The following is a 19799-nucleotide window of genomic DNA, read 5'->3' as shown; positions in this document are numbered from 1 at the left end:
TGCCACCCCTACACTCTAACCACTAGGCTACCTGCCACCCCTACACTCTAACCACTAGGCTACCTGCCACCCCTACACTCTAACCACTAGGCTACCTGCCACCCCTATAAACTAAGGCAACAGCAGAGGTTGTTTTGTAGCTGACGGTGATGTACAAAACTAGCTGCTATTACATTACAACTGCCTCTGTGTACCTGGACATTTCTGCACCATTACAGATGTTTTCCATTTAAAACATTGAGACGCAGGTCTGCTTTACAAAGTAGCCCTGACTGAGTATGTACATGTAGTCAGTAGCCCTGACTGAGTATGTACATGTAGCCCTGACTGAGTATGTACATGTAGTCAGTAGCCCTGACTGAGTATGTACATGTAGCCCTGACTGAGTATGTACATGAAGAAGTGGCTATATTATAGTCTGATACTCTATATTGTTCCAAACAGACTTTATTAGTTCAGATTTCATTACATGGGACTCAAAGAAATCAAAGGTTTTCTATAATCGTGAAATAACAAAGAATAGTTTCTGATCTAACAGAATCCTGGCATGTTAATCAGTAGCGATAGGTGAAACATGACTTCTTTATTCAGACAACCAAACCAGTGGAGAACTAAATCATGAGAATCAACTGACACTCAAATATAACAGCTCTTTCTAACCAGACATACACATACTGAGAAAGCTTATAATGCCGTTGGCTCTTAAAATATGATTCTAAAATAGATGATTTAAAGATAATATAATCAGGTTGAGAAGCAAATGATTTGTCCCGTCTGTCTGCATATAGTGCACCGAGGCAGTTGCTTTCTAAACATAATGAATACCTGAATTTTACTATGACGCTCAGGGGAAAGCATTTTGGTTGGAACGGTTCAAATGCATGTTTTGGTAAAATGCTTGATGTAGCTGACTTCACGTAGTGTCTGGGACTGATCAAGTGGTCAGAGATGAGCACAGCCATAGCATTTCACATCTCACTAATAGAATCAGAGGAATAACAAATAAATGGGACACTTCATGTTAAAGAAGCTATTATTAAAGACTGATTCAAACAGATATATAGCCCTGGTCTGAATTATACATCAAATCAGAGCACCAATCACACTGCCAAATATGAAGACCTTTTCCCTAGTTAATAAAAGACGCTAATCAAAACGTCACCGGTCCTAAAAGTGAATCAGAATGAGTTCGTCACACCTGGCAGGGGAAAAGGCAGTTTCATTTCAGTGGCGACTGACAGAAAATGAAGTTTAGTCAAAGTTGAGCACGTTGGCGGAGTCAAAGTGGGTGAGCACGTGGTTCTCAAAGATCTTCTGGTCGCAGTCGAGGGGGAACTGCTCGCTGCACATGGGGCACACCTTCCAGTGGCTCTCTACATGCTCCACAAACTTACTCTGGTCGTAGTTGGGCGGGAAGATCAACTCACACAGTGGACAGCGCATGTGGACGTTCACACTGCACAGAGGAGAGAGAGAATGGAGTTAGGAAGAGATGGGGAAAGAAACAAAGCAAGATTAGAGAGAGAAGGTATTGAGAGAGCAACAGAGAGAGAAGGTATTGCGAGAGCAACAGAGAGAGAAGGTATTGCGAGAGCAACAGAGAGAGAAGGTATTGCGAGAGCAACAGAGAGAGAAGGTATTGAGAAGGTATTGAGAGAGCAACAGGGAGAGAAGGTATTGAGAGAGCAACAGGGAGAGAAGGTATTGCGAGAGCAACAGGGAGAGAAGGTATTGCGAGAGCAACAGGGAGAGAAGGTATTGAGACAGCAACAGAGAGAGAAGGTATTGCGAGAGCAACAGAGAGAGAAGGTATTGAGAAGGTATTGCGAGAGCAACAGGGAGAGAAGGTATTGCGAGAGCAACAGGGAGAGAAGGTATTGCGAGAGCAACAGGGAGAGAAGGTATTGAGAGAGCAACAGGGAGAGAAGGTATTGAGAGAGCAACAGGGAGAGAAGGTATTGAGAGAGCAACAGGGAGAAAAGGTATTGAGAGAGCAACAGGGAGAGAAGGTATTGCGAGAGCAACAGGGAGAGAAAGTATTGAGAGAGCAACAGGGAGAGAAGGTATTGAGAGAGCAACAGGGAGAGAAGGTATTGAGAGAGCAACAGGGAGAGAAGGTATTGAGAGAGCAACAGGGAGAGAAGGTATTGAGAGAGCAACAGGGAGAAAAGGTATTGAGAGAGCAACAGAGAGAGACGGTATTGAGAGAGAAGGTATTGAGAGAGCAACAGAGAGAGAAGGTATTGAGAGAGCAACAGGGAGAGAAGGTATTGCGAGAGCAACAGGGAGAGAAGGTATTGAGACAGCAACAGAGAGAGGTATTGAGAGAGCAACAGGGAGAGAAGGTATTGAGAGAGCAACAGAGAGAGAAGGTATTGAGAGAGCAACAGAGAGAGAAGGTATTGAGAGAGCAACAGGGAGAGAAGGTATTGAGAGAGCAACAGGGAGAGAAGGTATTGAGAGAGCAACAGAGAGAGACGGTATTGAGAGAGAAGGTATTGAGAGAGCAACAGAGAGAGAAGGTATTGAGAGAGCAACAGGGAGAGAAGGTATTGAGAGAGCAACAGGGAGAGACGGTATTGAGACAGCAACAGGGAGAGAAGGTATTGAGAGAGCAACAGAGAGAGACGGTATTGAGAGAGCAACAGAGAGAGGTATTGAGAGAGCAACAGAGAGAGGTATTGAGAGAGCAACAGGGAGAGAAGGTATTGAGAGAGCAACAGGGAGAGAAGGTATTGAGAGAGCAACAGAGAGAGGTATTGAGAGAGCAACAGGGAGAGAAGGTATTGAGAGAGCAACAGGGAGAGACGGTATTGAGAGAGCAACAGGGAGAGGAGGTATTGAGAGAGAAGGTATTGAGAGAGCAACAGAGAGAGACGGTATTGAGAGAGCAACAGGGAGAGACGGTATTGAGACAGCAACAGAGAGAGGTATTGAGAGAGCAACAGGGAGAGAAGGTATTGAGACAGCAACAGAGAGAGGTATTGAGAGAGCAACAGGGAGAGAAGGTATTGAGAGAGCAACAGAGAGAGAAGGTATTGAGACAGCAACAGAGAGAGGTATTGAGAGAGCAACAGGGAGAGAAGGTATTGAGAGAGCAACAGGGAGAGAAGGTATTGAGACAGCAACAGAGAGAGGTATTGAGACAGCAACAGAGAGAGAAGGTATTGAGAGAGCAACAGAGAGAGAAGGTATTGAGACAGCAACAGAGAGAGGTATTGAGACAGCAACAGAGAGAGAAGGTATTGAGAGAGCAACAGAGAGAGAAGGTATTGAGAGAGCAACAGAGAGAGAAGGTATTGAGAGAGCAACAGAGAGAGAAGGTATTGAGACGGCAACAGGGAGAGAAGGTATTGAGACGGCAACAGGGAGAGAAGGTATTGAGAGAGTGTTGTGTTAATGAGCAGCCAAGTGATGATGTTGGCAGAGGGAGCAGAGCAGGACAGCTAACAGGCTAATAAAGACCATCTGTCAGGGGGTCTACTCTACGTGGGTGGGCCACTAGCTGGGCCACTCATGTTAACACCTACATTTCAGAACAAAGACTTTACACAGGTTGGAGCTGGGAAGCTGCTGTGCTGGGGTGAGAGACCAACTTCAATGCATTTTGGGGAGCTCAGGCCTTCAATGTGTGTGTGTGTGTGTGTGTGTGTGTGTGTGTTACCTGGACTCGAAGCCAAGGGGAGTCTGTCCATCATTTAAGAATGGGCTGTGGGGTTCAGTAGTTGCTGCAGGCTGTTCATTGGCATTGCCCTGTGGTGGAGGGTAGAAAACTACTTCAGAAATAATCCTCCCACTGTGTATGATGCAACATATTGTGGAGTGAACCTCAGTGGAGGCTGGTGTCACTTAAATCAGAGAACAGCTGTAACGGCTGGAATAAAGGTAACAGTATCAAATCAAACATGCTTTCATAACGTACACTTTATTCAACTCCAGTTATTACTAGGAGCCTCCCCTCACCAGCCTCCTCTGGTCTAGCTTTAAGGCAGACTAGCTGACTACCGTGGTTGTTTCCAGACTAGCTGACTACCGTGGTTGTTTTCAGACTAGCTGACTACCGTGGTTGTTTTCAGACTAGCTGACTACCGTGGTTGACTACCGTGGTTGTTTTCAGACTAGCTAACTACCGTGGTTGTTTTCAGACTAGCTGACTACCGTGGTTGTTTTCAGACTAGCTAACTACCGTGGTTGTTTTCAGACTAGCTGACTAGCGTTGTTGTTGTCAGACTAGCTGACTACCGTGGTTGTTTTCAGACTAGCTGACTACCGGTGTTGTTTTCAGACTAGCTGACTACCGGTGTTGTTTTCAGACTAGCTGACTACCGGTTGTTGTTTTCAGACTAGCTGACTACCGGTTGTTGTTTTCAGACTAGCTGACTACCGTGGTTGTTTTCAGACTAGCTGACTACCGGTTGTTGTTTTCAGACTAGCTGACTACCGGTGTTGTTGTCAGACTAGCTGACTACCGGTTGTTGTTTTCAGACTAGCTGACTACCGTGGTTGTTTTCAGACTAGCTGACTACCGGTTGTTGTTGTCAGACTAGCTGACTACCGTGGTTGTTTTCAGACTAGCTGACTACCGGTTGTTGTTTTCAGACTAGCTGACTACCGGTGTTGTTTTCAGACTAGCTGACTACCGGTTGTTGTTTTCAGACTAGCTGACTACCGTTGTTGTTTTCAGACTAGCTGACTACCGTTGTTGTTTTCAGACTAGCTGACTACCGTTGTTGTTTTCAGACTAGCTGACTACCGTGGTTGTTTTCAGACTAGCTGACTACCGTGGTTGACTACCGTGGTTGTTTTCAGACTAGCTAACTACCGTGGTTGTTTTCAGACTAGCTGACTAGCGTTGTTGTTTCCAGACTAGCTGACTACCGTGGTTGTTTTCAGACTAGCTGACTACCGTGGTTGACTACCGTGGTTGTTTTCAGACTAGCTAACTACCGTGGTTGTTTTCAGACTAGCTGACTACCGTGGTTGTTTTCAGACTAGCTAACTACCGTGGTTGTTTTCAGACTAGCTAACTACCGTGGTTGTTTTCAGACTAGCTAACTACCGTGGTTGTTTTCAGACTAGCTAACTACCGTGGTTGTTTTCAGACTAGCTGACTACCGTGGTTGTTTCCAGACTAGCTGACTACCGTGGTTGTTTTCAGACTAGCTGACTACCGTGGTTGACTACCGTGGTTGTTTTCAGACTAGCTAACTACCGTGGTTGTTTTCAGACTAGCTGACTACCGTGGTTGTTTTCAGACTAGCTAACTACCGTGGTTGTTTTCAGACTAGCTAACTACCGTGGTTGTTTTCAGACTAGCTAACTACCGTGGTTGTTTTCAGACTAGCTGACTACCGTGGTTGTTTCCAGACTAGCTGACTACTGTGGTTGTTTTCAGACTAGCTGACTACCGTGGTTGTTTTCAGACTAGCTGACTACCGTGGTTGTTTTCAGACTAGCTGACTACCGTGGTTGTTTCCAGACTAGCTGACTACCGTGGTTGTTTTCAGACTAGCTGACTACTGTGGTTGTTTTCAGACTAGCTGACTACCGTGGTTGTTTTCAGACTAGCTGACTACCGTGGTTGTTTCCAGACTAGCTGACTACCGTGGTTGTTTCCAGACTAGCTGACTACCGTGGTTGTTTTCAGACTAGCTGACTACTGTGGTTGTTTTCAGACTAGCTGACTACCGTGGTTGTTTTCAGACTAGCTGACTACCGTGGTTGTTTTCAGACTAGCTGACTACTGTGGTTGTTTCCAGACTAGCTGACTACTGTGGTTGTTTCCAGACTAGCTGACTACCGTGGTTGTTTTCAGACTAGCTGACTACCGTGGTTGTTTTCAGACTAGCTGACTACCGTGGTTGTTTTCAGACTAGCTGACTACCGTGGTTGTTTCCAGACTAGCTGACTACCGTGGTTGTTTTCAGACTAGCTGACTACCGTGGTTGTTTTCAGACTAGCTGACTACCGTGGTTGTTTTCAGACTAGCTGACTACCGTGGTTGTTTCCAGACTAGCTGACTACCGTGGTTGTTTTCAGACTAGCTGACTACCGTGGTTGTTTTCAGACTAGCTGACTAGCGTGGTTGTTTTCAGACTAGCTGACTACCGTGGTTGTTTTCAGACTAGCTGACTACCGTGGTTGTTTTCAGACTAGCTGACTACCGTGGTTGTTTTCAGACTAGCTGACTACTGTGGTTGTTTCCAGACTAGCTGACTACCGTGGTTGTTTTCAGACTAGCTGACTACCGTGGTTGTTTTCAGACTAGCTGACTACCGTGGTTGTTTTCAGACTAGCTGACTACCGTGGTTGTTTTCAGACTAGCTGACTACCGTGGTTGTTTTCAGACTAGCTGACTACCGTGGTTGTTTTCAGACTAGCTGACTACCGTGGTTGTTTCCAGACTAGCTGACTCACATTGTTGTTGTTGTTCTGCTGCTCCTCTGGGTCCTCCAGGCCGTCGGGCCGGCTGAGGTTGCGTGCTGGCTGGATGCAGACCACGTTACTATCCCAGGAGGGGGGGCCCACAGGGGGAAGGCGGGGAAGCAGGTCATCAGAGAACTCCCCGTCCGCTCCGTCTAGAGTGATGGAGAAGAGAGGGTCAAAAGGAATGTAAGCATATTAGGGTTGACAAAATCCGCGTTCTCAAAATTCCCAGAATTCCCAGTTGGATGATTCTCAGAATCAGGAAATCCAGGAATCCTTCAGCCGGGATTGCTGGGAAAGTTACCGGCATTTCTATATCCTATGTAAGCATATTGAATCATTTCAGGTACAAGGTACAATAAATTACACATGAAATGAATAGCAATTGAATGAATGTGAATTGAGTTAGAAGGGAAATAGATATGTATGTAAGGGACAATACGGGAGCCACCAACCTCTCATATTAAACTGAGGTGGAGTAGGGTTAGTAAGGGGGGGGGACAATCTCTCATATTAAACTGAGGTGGAGTAGGGTTAGTAAGGGGGGGGGACAACCTCTCATATTAAACTGAGGTGGAGTAGGGTTAGTAAGGGGAGGGGGGACAACCTCTCATATTAAACTGAAATGTGACTGAGGTGGAGTAGGGTTAGTAAGGGGGGGGGGGGGACAACCTCTCATATTAAACTGAGGTGGAGTAGGGTTAGTAAGGGGGGGGGGGGGGGGGGACAACCTCTCATATTAAACTGAAATGTGACTGAGGTGGAGTAGGGTTAGTAAGGGGGGGGGGCAACCTCTCATATTAAACTGAAATGTGACTGAGGTGGAGTAGGGTTAGTAAGGGGGGGACCAACCTCTCATATTAAACTGAGGTGGAGTAGGGTTAGTAAGGGGGGGGGACAACCTCTCATATTAAACTGAGGTGGAGTAGGGTTAGTAAGGGGGGGGACAACCTCTCATATTAAACTGAAATGTGACTGAGGTGGAGTAGGGTTAGTAAGGGGGGGGACAACCTCTCATATTAAACTGAAATGTGACTGAGGTGGAGTAGGGTTAGTAAGGGGGGGGACCAACCTCTCATATTAAACTGAAATGTGACTGAGGACGGAGTAGGGTTAGTAAGGGTGGGGGACAATCTCTCATATTAAACTGAGGTGGAGTAGGGTTAGTAAGGGGGGGGGACAACCTCTCATATTAAACTGAGGTGGAGTAGGGTTAGTAAGGGGGGGGACAACCTCTGATATTAAACTGAAATGTGACTGAGGTGGAGTAGGGTTAGTAAGGGGGGGACCAACCTCTCATATTAAACTGAGGTGGAGTAGGGTTAGTAAGGGGGGGGGACAACCTCTCATATTAAACTGAGGTGGAGTAGGGTTAGTAAGGGGGGGGACAACCTCTCATATTAAACTGAAATGTGACTGAGGTGGAGTAGGGTTAGTAAGGGGGGGGACCAACCTCTCATATTAAACTGAAATGTGACTGAGGTGGAGTAGGGTTAGTAAGGGGGGGGGGCAACCTCTCATATTAAACTGAGGTGGAGTAGGGTTAGTAAGGGGGGGGACAACCTCTCATATTAAACTGAGGTGGAGTAGGGTTAGTAAGGGGGGGGACCAACCTCTCATATTAAACTGAAATGTGACTGAGGTGGAGTAGGGTTAGTAAGGGGGGGGGACAACCTCTCATATTAAACTGAGGTGGAGTAGGGTTAGTAAGGGGAGGGGGGACAACCTCTCATATTAAACTGAAATGTGACTGAGGTGGAGTAGGGTTAGTAAGGGGGGGGGGGGGACAACCTCTCATATTAAACTGAGGTGGAGTAGGGTTAGTAAGGGGAGGGGGGACAACCTCTCATATTAAACTGAAATGTGACTGAGGTGGAGTAGGGTTAGTAAGGGGGGGGGGGGGGGGGACAACCTCTCATATTAAACTGAAATGTGACTGAGGTGGAGTAGGGTTAGTAAGGGGGGGACCAACCTCTCATATTAAACTGAGGTGGAGTAGGGTTAGTAAGGGGGGGACCAACCTCTCATATTAAACTGAGGTGGAGTAGGGTTAGTAAGGGGGGGGGGGGGGCAACCTCTCATATTAAACTGAATTGTGACTGAGGTGGAGTAGGATTAGTAAGGGGAGGGGGGACCAACCTCTTGCGTCTGAGGTGGAGTAGGGGTTCCCAAAGTGCAGCTGTGTGGGGCTCTGGGGGACCAGCAGTGGAGTGGGGGCATCCTGGGGGTAGGGCAGGGGATACTGCAGGAACACAGACTGAATTCTCATCTCCTCTGACACTACAGCCTCCGTCTTCCTACCAGCACCATCGGTCTTCTGGAGATCCTGGTGGGGACAGACAAGACAACAGACACTATTACATTATTATAGATTTAGGATTGGAAAGAGAATATTTTATAATAACTGATCTTGTATTTTCTCTAACAGAATTGTGCAATCTTGTGGAGGAAATGTATTCATATATTGTAAATATGATCTTTTGATGCTAAGAAGTACCACGTCTGAAACGTCACTCAAAGTGTAGCTGGTCCTGGGAAGAAAACACAGACACCATGCCCGGACCAGACGCGCACGATCACGACACCCAAGTTGAAATATCAAAACAAACTCTGAACCAATTATATTCATTTGGGGACAGGTCGAAAAGCATTAAACATTTATGCCAATTTAGCTAGCTAGCTTGCTGTTGCTAGCTAATTTGTCCTGGGATATAAACATTGAGTTGTTATTTTACCTGAAATGCACAAGGTCCTCTACTCTGACAATTAATCCACACATAAAACAGTCAACCGAATAGTTTCTAGTCATCTCTCCTCCTTTTTCTTCTTTGGACCTTATATGGCGATTGGCATCTAACTTTCCTAATAAGGTGACCGACTGACCTCAGTTCATCTTTCAATCACCCACGTGGGTATAACCAATGAGGAGATGGCAAATGGATATATGCTTCTATAAACCAATGAGGAGATGGGAGAGGCAGGACTTCCACCGCGTTCAGCGTCACAAATAGAACTGACTTCTATTTTAGTGCTTGGCAACGCAGACGCTCCTTGGGGCGTGCGAGCAGTGTGGGTGCAATTATTGAATAACATGTATGTGTCCATTTATTTTGCAGCGCTCGGTGTGGTCAGCGTGTTAGCCAGCTACAGATCTAACTTCAGCTACATTTCTAACTTCAGCTACATTTCTATGTCCCTCCTCTCCAGGAGAGTCAATACTGGCCACAACCTCCTCACAGCAGCTCCTAGAACTATGGTCGCTCTCCCTCCGCTCGGTCCCTCCCTGTCCCTCCATCGCTCGGTCCCTCCCGCTCCCTCCCTCCCTCCGCTCGGTCCCTCCCGCTCCCTCCCTCCCTCCGCTCGGTCCCTCCCGCTCCCTCCCTCCCTCCCTCCGCTCGGTCCCTCCCGCTCCCTCCCTCCCTCCCTCCCTCCGCTCGGTCCCTCCCTCTCCCTCCCTCCCTCCCTCCCTCCGCTCGGTCCCTCCCTCTCCCTCCATCGGTCTCTCACTCCCTTCCTCCACTCGGTCGCTCCCTCCCTCAGCTCGGTCCCTCTCCCTTCATCGGTCTCTCGCTCCCTCCCTCAGCTCGGTCCCTCTCCCTTCATCGCTCTCTCACTCCCTCCCTCCGCTCGGTTCCTCTCCCTTCATCGGTCTCTCGCTCGGTCCCTCTCCCTTCATTGGTCTCTCGCTCCATCACTCGCTCGCTCCATCCCGCTCTCGCTCCCTCCACTCCGGTCCCGCTCGGCCCCTCCATCCCTCTCTCGCTCCCTCCACTTCAATCCCTCCCTCCCGCTCGGTCCCTCCCCCCGGCCCCTCCCTCGGTCCCTCTCTCTCTCTCCCCTGTCTCTCTCTCTCCCTCACAAACAGTTTAATTAGTCATTCATTAAAAAAAGAATATCCTCTCATTTTCAAAGGCAATGGAAGGTTTGTGTTTTACTGGAAGTTTGAACCAGACGCCAATTTAATTGACAGTCTCAACCTCAAATTGGGTCGTTTTGTTGCTCTTAGTGACGAATGTGTACGCGAGCGAGCTACCCTTCAGCAGTTTCCCGGGCCCAATGTGGACTTCTCTGTGGTCCAGAGTAATTGAATGGAAAATAAGAAGTCACTTTGCTTTACTTCACCAATTAGAGATGTGTTAAAACCCAGCCAGATTAGGATAGGGGAAAATTGCTGCTCTTTTTGGGTGTTTTTAGTTCAGAGAGAAGTCTAGAATAGAGGGAAATTAAAGCTATAGTGTAGTGTTGCTCTACTTACTAACTTCCCCAACTATACTAACCTCCTCAAGTCTCTCCTTGTCCTTCATCAGAGCGGCCAGAGTGTCCTTCAGTTCTTTCAGCGCACGACCCTTCTCAGCCACCTGACTCTGTAGGAGGGAGACAGTCAGGAGACATGGAGGATACATCAATTTAAGATTATGGGTGTTGAGAAAATGATTTGATATCAGACTCATCTTAGCTCCTTTGTCAAAAAGTACACTTGAAAGCAGAACTAATTTTTCCTTCATGGAGTTTTAACCTCTAGTGACAAACAATGAATTGATAGCAGCTATAAAAAGGCCTTAACAGTTACTGTTCAGACAGTAGATTTACACCAGGAGGGACTTCAGACCAGAACATGCCGTTTGAATTCCACAGAGACACTGAACATATCCGCGCTGAGCTGAACAAAGCCAACTCATGCATTAGTCAGGCAACAGGAGTCCTCAGTCCAACCCCGTCCCTGGCTATCTCCGTGGATGTGCCCCAAACCGCACACTATTCTCTATATAGTGCACTACTGTTGTTCAAAGCCCTATGGGCCCTGGTCTAGGGCACTATATAAGGATAGGGTCCCATTTGGGACATCTTCAGAGTCCGAATCTGGCGGTCTCCAGAACTCCCATAAACAGTAATAAAGCCTTCATCTGAACCGGCTCTGCCCATCAACACAACTGTCCCTGGAGTTGGCCTTCAACTGGAGTGATATCTATTTATCTGCTCTGATTCTAGCCTGGTCCCAGACCTGTGTGTGCTTTGGCATGACTATGATAAGTCAGAGGAAATGGCTACATCACATCCAGATCTGGGACCAGGCTATATCATGGCATGACAATGATAGGGAGAGGAGGTTGGATAAAACATTCTGATCTGGGACCAGGCTTCTCATCACTTGAACTATCTAGCTCTCCAGGACTGGAGTAGGAGAGTCCTGCTCTACACTGACCTGATAGTGATTCTCCTAGCCTGGTCCCAGACCTGTCTGCAACCCTGCTCTACACTGACCGGGTAGTGATTCTCCTAGCCTGGTCCCAGACCTGTCTGTAACCCTGCTCTACACTGACCGGGTAGTGATTCTCCTAGCCTGATCCCAGACCTGTCAGTTTGGGTTTGAGGAAACAGAAGCTCAACTGACCTTATATGATCCTCCTCTGGTGATCTCAGATCTGTGTACTGCTCTACATAGTCTCCAATGTACCTGGTAGTGGTCTTCCTCAGCTGATCTCAGACCTGTCTGTAGTACTGCTGTACCTTATAGCGGTCCTCCTCGGCTGCCAGCTGCAGCTTCAGGCTGCCGTTGGTCTTCAGCTGCTCCTTCAGCTTCACCTCCATCTTGGCCAGCTCATCAGCAAACATGCAGCTACGCTCCTTCTCCTCCTAGATAGACAACACTCTGGTCACAACATGTAGCTACTCTCCTTCTCCTCCTAGATAGACAACACTCTGGTCACAACATGTAGCTACTCTCCTTCTCCTCCTAGATAGACAACACTCTGGTCACAACATGTAGCTACGCTCCTTCTCCTCCTAGATAGACAACACTCTGGTCACAACATGTATCTACTCTCCTTCTCCTAGAGAGACAACAACACTCTGGTCACAACATGTAGCTACTCTCCTTCTCCTAGAGAGACAACAACACTCTGGTCACAACATGTAGCTACTCTCCTTCTCCTCCTAGAGAGACAACACTCTGGTCACAACATGTAGCTACTCTCCTTCTCCTCCTAGATAGACAACACTCTGGTCACAACATGTAGCTACGCTCCTTCTCCTAGAGAGACAACACTCTGGTCACAACATGTAGCTACTCTCCTTCTCCTCCTAGAGAGACAACACTCTGGTCACAACATGTAGCTACTCTCCTTCTCCTCCTAGATAGACAACACTCTGGTCACAACATGTAGCTACGCTCCTTCTCCTCCTAGATAGACAACACTCTGGTCACAACATGTATCTACTCTCCTTCTCCTAGAGAGACAACAACACTCTGGTCACAACATGTAGCTACTCTCCTTCTCCTAGAGAGACAACAACACTCTGGTCACAACATGTAGCTACTCTCCTTCTCCTCCTAGAGAGACAACACTCTGGTCACAACATGTAGCTACGCTCCTTCTCCTAGAGAGACAACACTCTGGTCACAACATGTAGCTACTCTCCTTCTCCTCCTAGAGAGACAACACTCTGGTCACAACATGTAGCTACTCTCCTTCTCCTAGAGAGACAACAACACTCTGGTCACAACATGTAGCTACTCTCCTTCTCCTAGAGAGACAACACTCTGGTCACAACATGTAGCTACTCTCCTTCTCCTCCTAGAGAGACAACACTCTGGTCACAACATGTAGCTACTCTCCTTCTCCTCCTAGAGAGACAACACTCTGGTCACAACATGTAGCTACTCTCCTTCTCCTCCTAGAGAGACAACACTCTAGTCACAACATGTAGCTACTCTCCTTCTCCTCCTAGAGAGACAACAACACTCTGGTCACAACATGTAGCTACTCTCCTTCTCCTCCTAGATAGACAACAACACTCTGGTCACAACATGTAGCTACTCTCCTTCTCCTCCTAGAGAGACAACACTCTGGTCACAACATGTAGCTACTCTCCTTCTCCTCCTAGAGAGACAACACTCTGGTCACAACATGTAGCTACTCTCCTTCTCCTCCTAGAGAGACAACACTCTGGTCACAACATGTAGCTACTCTCCTTCTCCTCCTAGAGAGACAACAACACTCTGGTCACAACATGTAGCTACTCTCCTTCTCCTCCTAGAGAGACAACACTCTGGTCACAACATGTATCTACTCTCCTTCTCCTCCTAGAGAGACAACAACACTCTGGTCACAACATGTAGCTACTCTCCTTCTCCTCCTAGAGAGACAACACTCTGGTCACAACATGTAGCTACTCTCCTTCTCCTCCTAGAGAGACAACAACACTCTGGTCACAACATGTAGCTACGCTCCTTCTCCTCCTAGAGAGACAACACTCTGGTCACAACATGTAGCTACTCTCCTTCTCCTCCTAGAGAGACAACAACACTCTGGTCACAACATGTAGCTACTCTCCTTCTCCTCCTAGAGAGACAACACTCTGGTCACAACATGTATCTACTCTCCTTCTCCTCCTAGAGAGACAACAACACTCTGGTCACAACATGTAGCTACTCTCCTTCTCCTCCTAGAGAGACATCACACATCTACTCTCCTTCTCCTCCTAGAGAGACAACACTCTGGTCACAACATGTAGCTACACTCCTTCTCCTCCTAGAGAGACAACACTCTGGTCACAACATGTAGCTACTCTCCTTCTCCTCCTAGAGAGACAACACTCTGGTCACAACATGTAGCAACTCTCCTTCTCCTAGAGAGACAACACTCTGGTCACAACATGTATCTACTCTCCTTCTCCTCCTAGAGAGACAACACTCTGGTCACAACATGTAGCTACGCTCCTTCTCCTCCTAGAGAGACAACACTCTGGTCACAACATGTAGCTACGCTCCTTCTCCTCCTAGAGAGACAACAACACTCTGGTCACAACATGTAGCTACTCTCCTTCTCCTCCTAGAGAGACAACAACACTCTGGTCACAACATGTAGCTACGCTCCTTCTCCTCCTAGAGAGACAACAACACTCTGGTCACAACATGTAGCTACTCTCCTTCTCCTCCTAGAGAGACAACAACACTCTGGTCACAACATGTAGCTACTCTCCTTCTCCTCCTAGAGAGACAACACTCTGGTCACAACATGTAGCTACTCTCCTTCTCCTCCTAGAGAGACAACACTCTGGTCACAACATGCATCTACTCTCCTTCTCCTCCTAGAGAGACAACACTCTGGTCACAACATGTAGCTACTCTCCTTCTCCTCCTAGATAGACAACACTCTGGTCACAACATGTAGCTACGCTCCTTCTCCTCCTAGAGAGACAACACTCTGGTCACAACATGTAGCTACTCTCCTTCTCCTCCTAGAGACACAACAACACTCTGGTCACAACATGTAGCAACTCTCCTTCTCCTAGAGAGACAACACTCTGGTCACAACATGTAGCTACTCTCCTTCTCCTCCTAGAGAGACAACAACACTCTGGTCACAACATGTAGCTACTCTCCTTCTCCTCCTAGATAGACAACAACACTCTGGTCACAACATGTAGCTACTCTCCTTCTCCTCCTAGAGAGACAACACTCTGGTCACAACATGCAGCTACTCTCCTCCTCCTAGAGAGACAACACTCTGGTCACAACATGTAGCTACTCTCCTTCTCCTCCTAGAGAGACAACAACACTCTGGTCACAACATGTAGCTACTCTCCTTCTCCTCCTAGATAGACAACAACACTCTGGTCACAACATGTAGCTACTCTCCTTCTCCTCCTAGAGAGACAACACTCTGGTCACAACATGCAGCTACTCTCCTCCTCCTAGAGAGACAACAACACTCTGGTCACAACATGTAGCTACGCTCCTTCTCCTCCTAGAGAGACAACACTCTGGTCACAACATGTAGCTACTCTCCTTCTCGAGAGACAACAACACTCTGGTCACAACATGTAGCTACGCTCCTTCTCCTCCTAGAGACAACACTCTGGTCACAACATGTAGCTACTCTCCTTCTCCTCCTAGAGAGACAACACTCTGGTCACAACATGTAGCTACTCTCCTTCTCCTCCTAGAGACAACACTCTGGTCACAACATGTAGCTACGCTCCTTCTCCTCCTTGAGAGACAACAACACTCTGGTCACAACATGTAGCTACTCTCCTTCTCCTCCTAGAGAGACAACAACACTCTGGTCACAACATGTAGCTACTCTCCTTCTCCTCCTAGAGAGACAACACTCTGGTCACAACATGTAGCTACTCTCCTTCTCCTCCTAGAGAGACAACACTCTGGTCACAACATGTAGCTACTCTCCTTCTCCTCCTAGAGAGACAACACTCTGGTCACAACATGCAGCTACTCTCCTTCTCCTCCTAGAGAGACAACACTCTGGTCACAACATTTATCTACTCTCCTTCTCCTCCTAGATAGACAACAACACTCTGGTCACAACATGTAGCTACTCTCCTTCTCCTCCTAGAGAGACAACACTCTGGTCACAACATTTATCTACTCTCCTTCTCCTCCTAGAGAGACAACAACACTCTGGTCACAACATGTAGCTACTCTCCTTCTCCTCCTAGAGAGACAACAACACTCTGGTCACAACATGTATCTACTCTCCTTCTCCTCCTAGAGAGACAACACTCTGGTCACAACATGTAGCTACTCTCCTTCTCCTCCTAGAGAGACAACACTCTGGTCACAACATGTAGCTACTCTCCTTCTCCTCCTAGAGAGACAACACTCTGGTCACAACATGTAGCAACTCTCCTTCTCCTAGAGAGACAACACTCTGGTCACAACATGTATCTACTCTCCTTCTCCTCCTAGAGAGACAACACTCTGGTCACAACATGTAGCTACGCTCCTTCTCCTCCTAGAGAGACAACACTCTGGTCACAACATGTAGCTACGCTCCTTCTCCTCCTAGAGAGACAACAACACTCTGGTCACAACATGTAGCTACTCTCCTTCTCCTCCTAGAGAGACAACAACACTCTGGTCACAACATGTAGCTACGCTCCTTCTCCTCCTAGAGAGACAACAACACTCTGGTCACAACATGTAGCTACTCTCCTTCTCCTCCTAGAGAGACAACAACACTCTGGTCACAACATGTAGCTACTCTCCTTCTCCTCCTAGAGAGACAACACTCTGGTCACAACATGTAGCTACTCTCCTTCTCCTCCTAGAGAGACAACACTCTGGTCACAACATGCATCTACTCTCCTTCTCCTCCTAGAGAGACAACACTCTGGTCACAACATGTAGCTACTCTCCTTCTCCTCCTAGATAGACAACACTCTGGTCACAACATGTAGCTACGCTCCTTCTCCTCCTAGAGAGACAACACTCTGGTCACAACATGTAGCTACTCTCCTTCTCCTCCTAGAGACACAACAACACTCTGGTCACAACATGTAGCAACTCTCCTTCTCCTAGAGAGACAACACTCTGGTCACAACATGTAGCTACTCTCCTTCTCCTCCTAGAGAGACAACAACACTCTGGTCACAACATGTAGCTACTCTCCTTCTCCTCCTAGATAGACAACAACACTCTGGTCACAACATGTAGCTACTCTCCTTCTCCTCCTAGAGAGACAACACTCTGGTCACAACATGCAGCTACTCTCCTCCTCCTAGAGAGACAACAACACTCTGGTCACAACATGTAGCTACGCTCCTTCTCCTCCTAGAGAGACAACACTCTGGTCACAACATGTAGCTACTCTCCTTCTCGAGAGACAACAACACTCTGGTCACAACATGTAGCTACGCTCCTTCTCCTCCTAGAGAGACAACACTCTGGTCACAACATGTAGCTACTCTCCTTCTCGAGAGACAACAACACTCTGGTCACAACATGTAGCTACTCTCCTTCTCGAGAGACAACACTCTGGTCACAACATGTAGCTACTCTCCTTCTCCTCCTAGAGAGACAACAACACTCTGGTCACAACATGTAGCTACTCTCCTTCTCCTCCTAGAGACAACACTCTGGTCACAACATGTAGCTACTCTCCTTCTCCTCCTAGAGAGACAACACTCTGGTCACAACATGTAGCTACTCTCCTTCTCCTCCTAGAGAGACAACACTCTGGTCACAACATGTAGCTACTCTCCTTCTCGAGAGACAACAACACTCTGGTCACAACATGTATCTACTCTCCTTCTCCTCCTAGAGAGACAACACTCTGGTCACAACATGTAGCTACTCTCCTTCTCCTCCTAGAAAGACAACACTCTGGTCACAACATGTAGCTACTCTCCTTCTCCTCCTAGAGAGACAACACTCTGGTCACAACATGTAGCAACTCTCCTTCTCCTAGAGAGACAACACTCTGGTCACAACATGTAGCTACGCTCCTTCTCCTCCTAGAGAGACAACACTCTGGTCACAACATGTAGCTACTCTCCTTCTCCTCCTAGAGAGACAACAACACTCTGGTCACAACATGTAGCTACTCTCCTTCTCGAGAGACAACAACACTCTGGTCACAACATGTAGCTACTCTCCTTCTCCTCCTAGAGAGACAACAACACTCTGGTCACAACATGTAGCTACTCTCCTTCCCCTCCTAGAGAGACAACACTCTGGACACAACATGTAGCTACTCTCCTTCTCCTCCTAGAGAGACAACACTCTGGTCACAACATGTAGCTACTCTCCTTCTCCTCCTAGAGAGACAACACTCTGGTCACAACATGTAGCTACTCTCCTTCTCCTCCTAGAGAGACAACACTCTGGTCACAACATGTAGCTACTCTCCTTCTCCTCCTAGAGAGACAACAACACTCTGGTCACAACATGTAGCTACTCTCCTTCTCCTCCTAGAGAGACAACAACACTCTGGTCACAACATGTAGCTACGCTCCTTCTCCTCCTAGAGAGACAACACTCTGGTCACAACATGTAGCTACTCTCCTTCTCGAGAGACAACAACACTCTGGTCACAACATGTATCTACTCTTCTTCTCCTCCTAGAGAGACAACACTCTGGTCACAACATGTAGCTACTCTCCTTCTCGAGAGACAACAACACTCTGGTCACAACATGTAGCTCCTCTCCTTCTCGAGAGACAACACTCTGGTCACAACATGTAGCTACTCTCCTTCTCGAGAGACAACAACACTCTGGTCACAACATGTATCTACTCTCCTTCTCCTCCTAGAGAGACAACACTCTGGTCACAACATGTAGCTACTCTCCTTCTCCTCCTAGAGAGACAACACTCTGGTCACAACATGTATCTACTCTCCTTCTCCTCCTAGAGAGACAACACTCTGGTCACAACATGTATCTACTCTCCTTCTCCTCCTAGAGAGACAACACTCTGGTCACAACATGTATCTACTCTCCTTCTCCTCCTAGAGAGACAACAACACACTGGGTCACAACATGTAGCTACTCTCCTTCTCCTCCTAGAGAGACAACACTCTGGTCACAACATGTAGCTACTCTCCTTCTCCTCCTAGAGAGACAACACTCTGGTCACAACATGTAGCTACTCTCCTTCTCCTCCTAGAGAGACAACAACACTCTGGTCACAACATGTATCTACTCTCCTTCTCCTCCTAGAGAGACAACACTCTGGTCACAACATGTAGCTACTCTCCTTCTCCTCCTAGAGAGACAACACACATCTACTCTCCTTCTCCTCCTAGAGAGACAACAACACTCTGGTCACAACATGTAGCTACGCTCCTTCTCCTCCTAGAGAGACAACAACACTCTGGTCACAACATGTAGCTACTCTCCTTCTCCTCCTAGAGAGACAACACTCTGGTCACAACATGTAGCTACTCTCCTTCTCCTCCTAGAGAGACAACAACACTCTGGTCACAACATGTATCTACTCTCCTTCTCCTCCTAGAGAGACAACAACACTCTGGTCACAACATGCAGCTACTCTCCTTCTCCTCCTAGAGAGACAACACTCTGGTCACAACATGTAGCTACTCTCCTTCTCCTAGAGAGACAACACTCTGGTCACAACATGTAGCTACGCTCCTTCTCCTCCTAGAGAGACAACACTCTGGTCACAACATGTAGCTACTCTCCTTCTCGAGAGACAACAACACTCTGGTCACAACATGTAGCTACTCTCCTTCTCCTCCTAGAGAGACAACACTCTGGACACAACATGTATCTACTCTCCTTCTCCTCCTAGAGAGACAACAACACTCTGGTCACAACATGTAGCTACTCTCCTTCTCCTCCTAGATAGACAACAACACTCTGGTCACAACATGTAGCTACTCTCCTCCTCCTAGAGAGACAACAACACTCTGGTCACAACATGTAGCTACGCTCCTTCTCCTCCTAGAGAGACAACACTCTGGTCACAACATGTAGCTCCTCTCCTTCTCGAGAGACAACACTCTGGTCACAACATGTAGCTCCTCTCCTTCTCGAGAGACAACACTCTGGTCACAACATGTAGCTACTCTCCTTCTCGAGAGACAACAACACTCTGGTCACAACATGTAG

The 19799-nt window shown here is 47.5% G+C and overlaps 1 protein-coding gene across 2 annotated transcripts in view; it reads right to left on the bottom strand.

The window, feature by feature from the left end:
* Positions 1-429: 429 nt before the first annotated feature.
* The window catches only part of LOC129837908 (tax1-binding protein 1 homolog B-like), a 41320-nt gene continuing 21950 nt past the window's right edge, over positions 430-19799 (bottom strand). Inside the window, exons 12-17 of one of the 2 annotated variants that reach the window (XM_055904430.1) lie at positions 11935-12060; positions 10704-10790; positions 8566-8752; positions 6418-6578; positions 3665-3753; positions 430-1456 (exon numbers count right to left, since the gene is read on the bottom strand). In XM_055904430.1, coding sequence (XP_055760405.1) covers positions 1252-1456; positions 3665-3753; positions 6418-6578; positions 8566-8752; positions 10704-10790; positions 11935-12060 — 855 coding nt within the window. In that variant the 3' untranslated portion in view covers positions 430-1251. The remainder of the gene's footprint in view (positions 1457-3664; positions 3754-6417; positions 6579-8565; positions 8753-10703; positions 10791-11934; positions 12061-19799) is intronic. The other variant, XM_055904431.1, reaches the window with a different exon arrangement.

Source organism: Salvelinus fontinalis, chromosome 38 (genome assembly GCF_029448725.1).
Source record: "Salvelinus fontinalis isolate EN_2023a chromosome 38, ASM2944872v1, whole genome shotgun sequence".
Taxonomy (NCBI): domain Eukaryota; kingdom Metazoa; phylum Chordata; class Actinopteri; order Salmoniformes; family Salmonidae; genus Salvelinus; species Salvelinus fontinalis.
The sequence above is the reverse complement of the archived record's forward strand: the minus strand, read 5'-3'. Positions and strand labels throughout refer to the sequence as shown.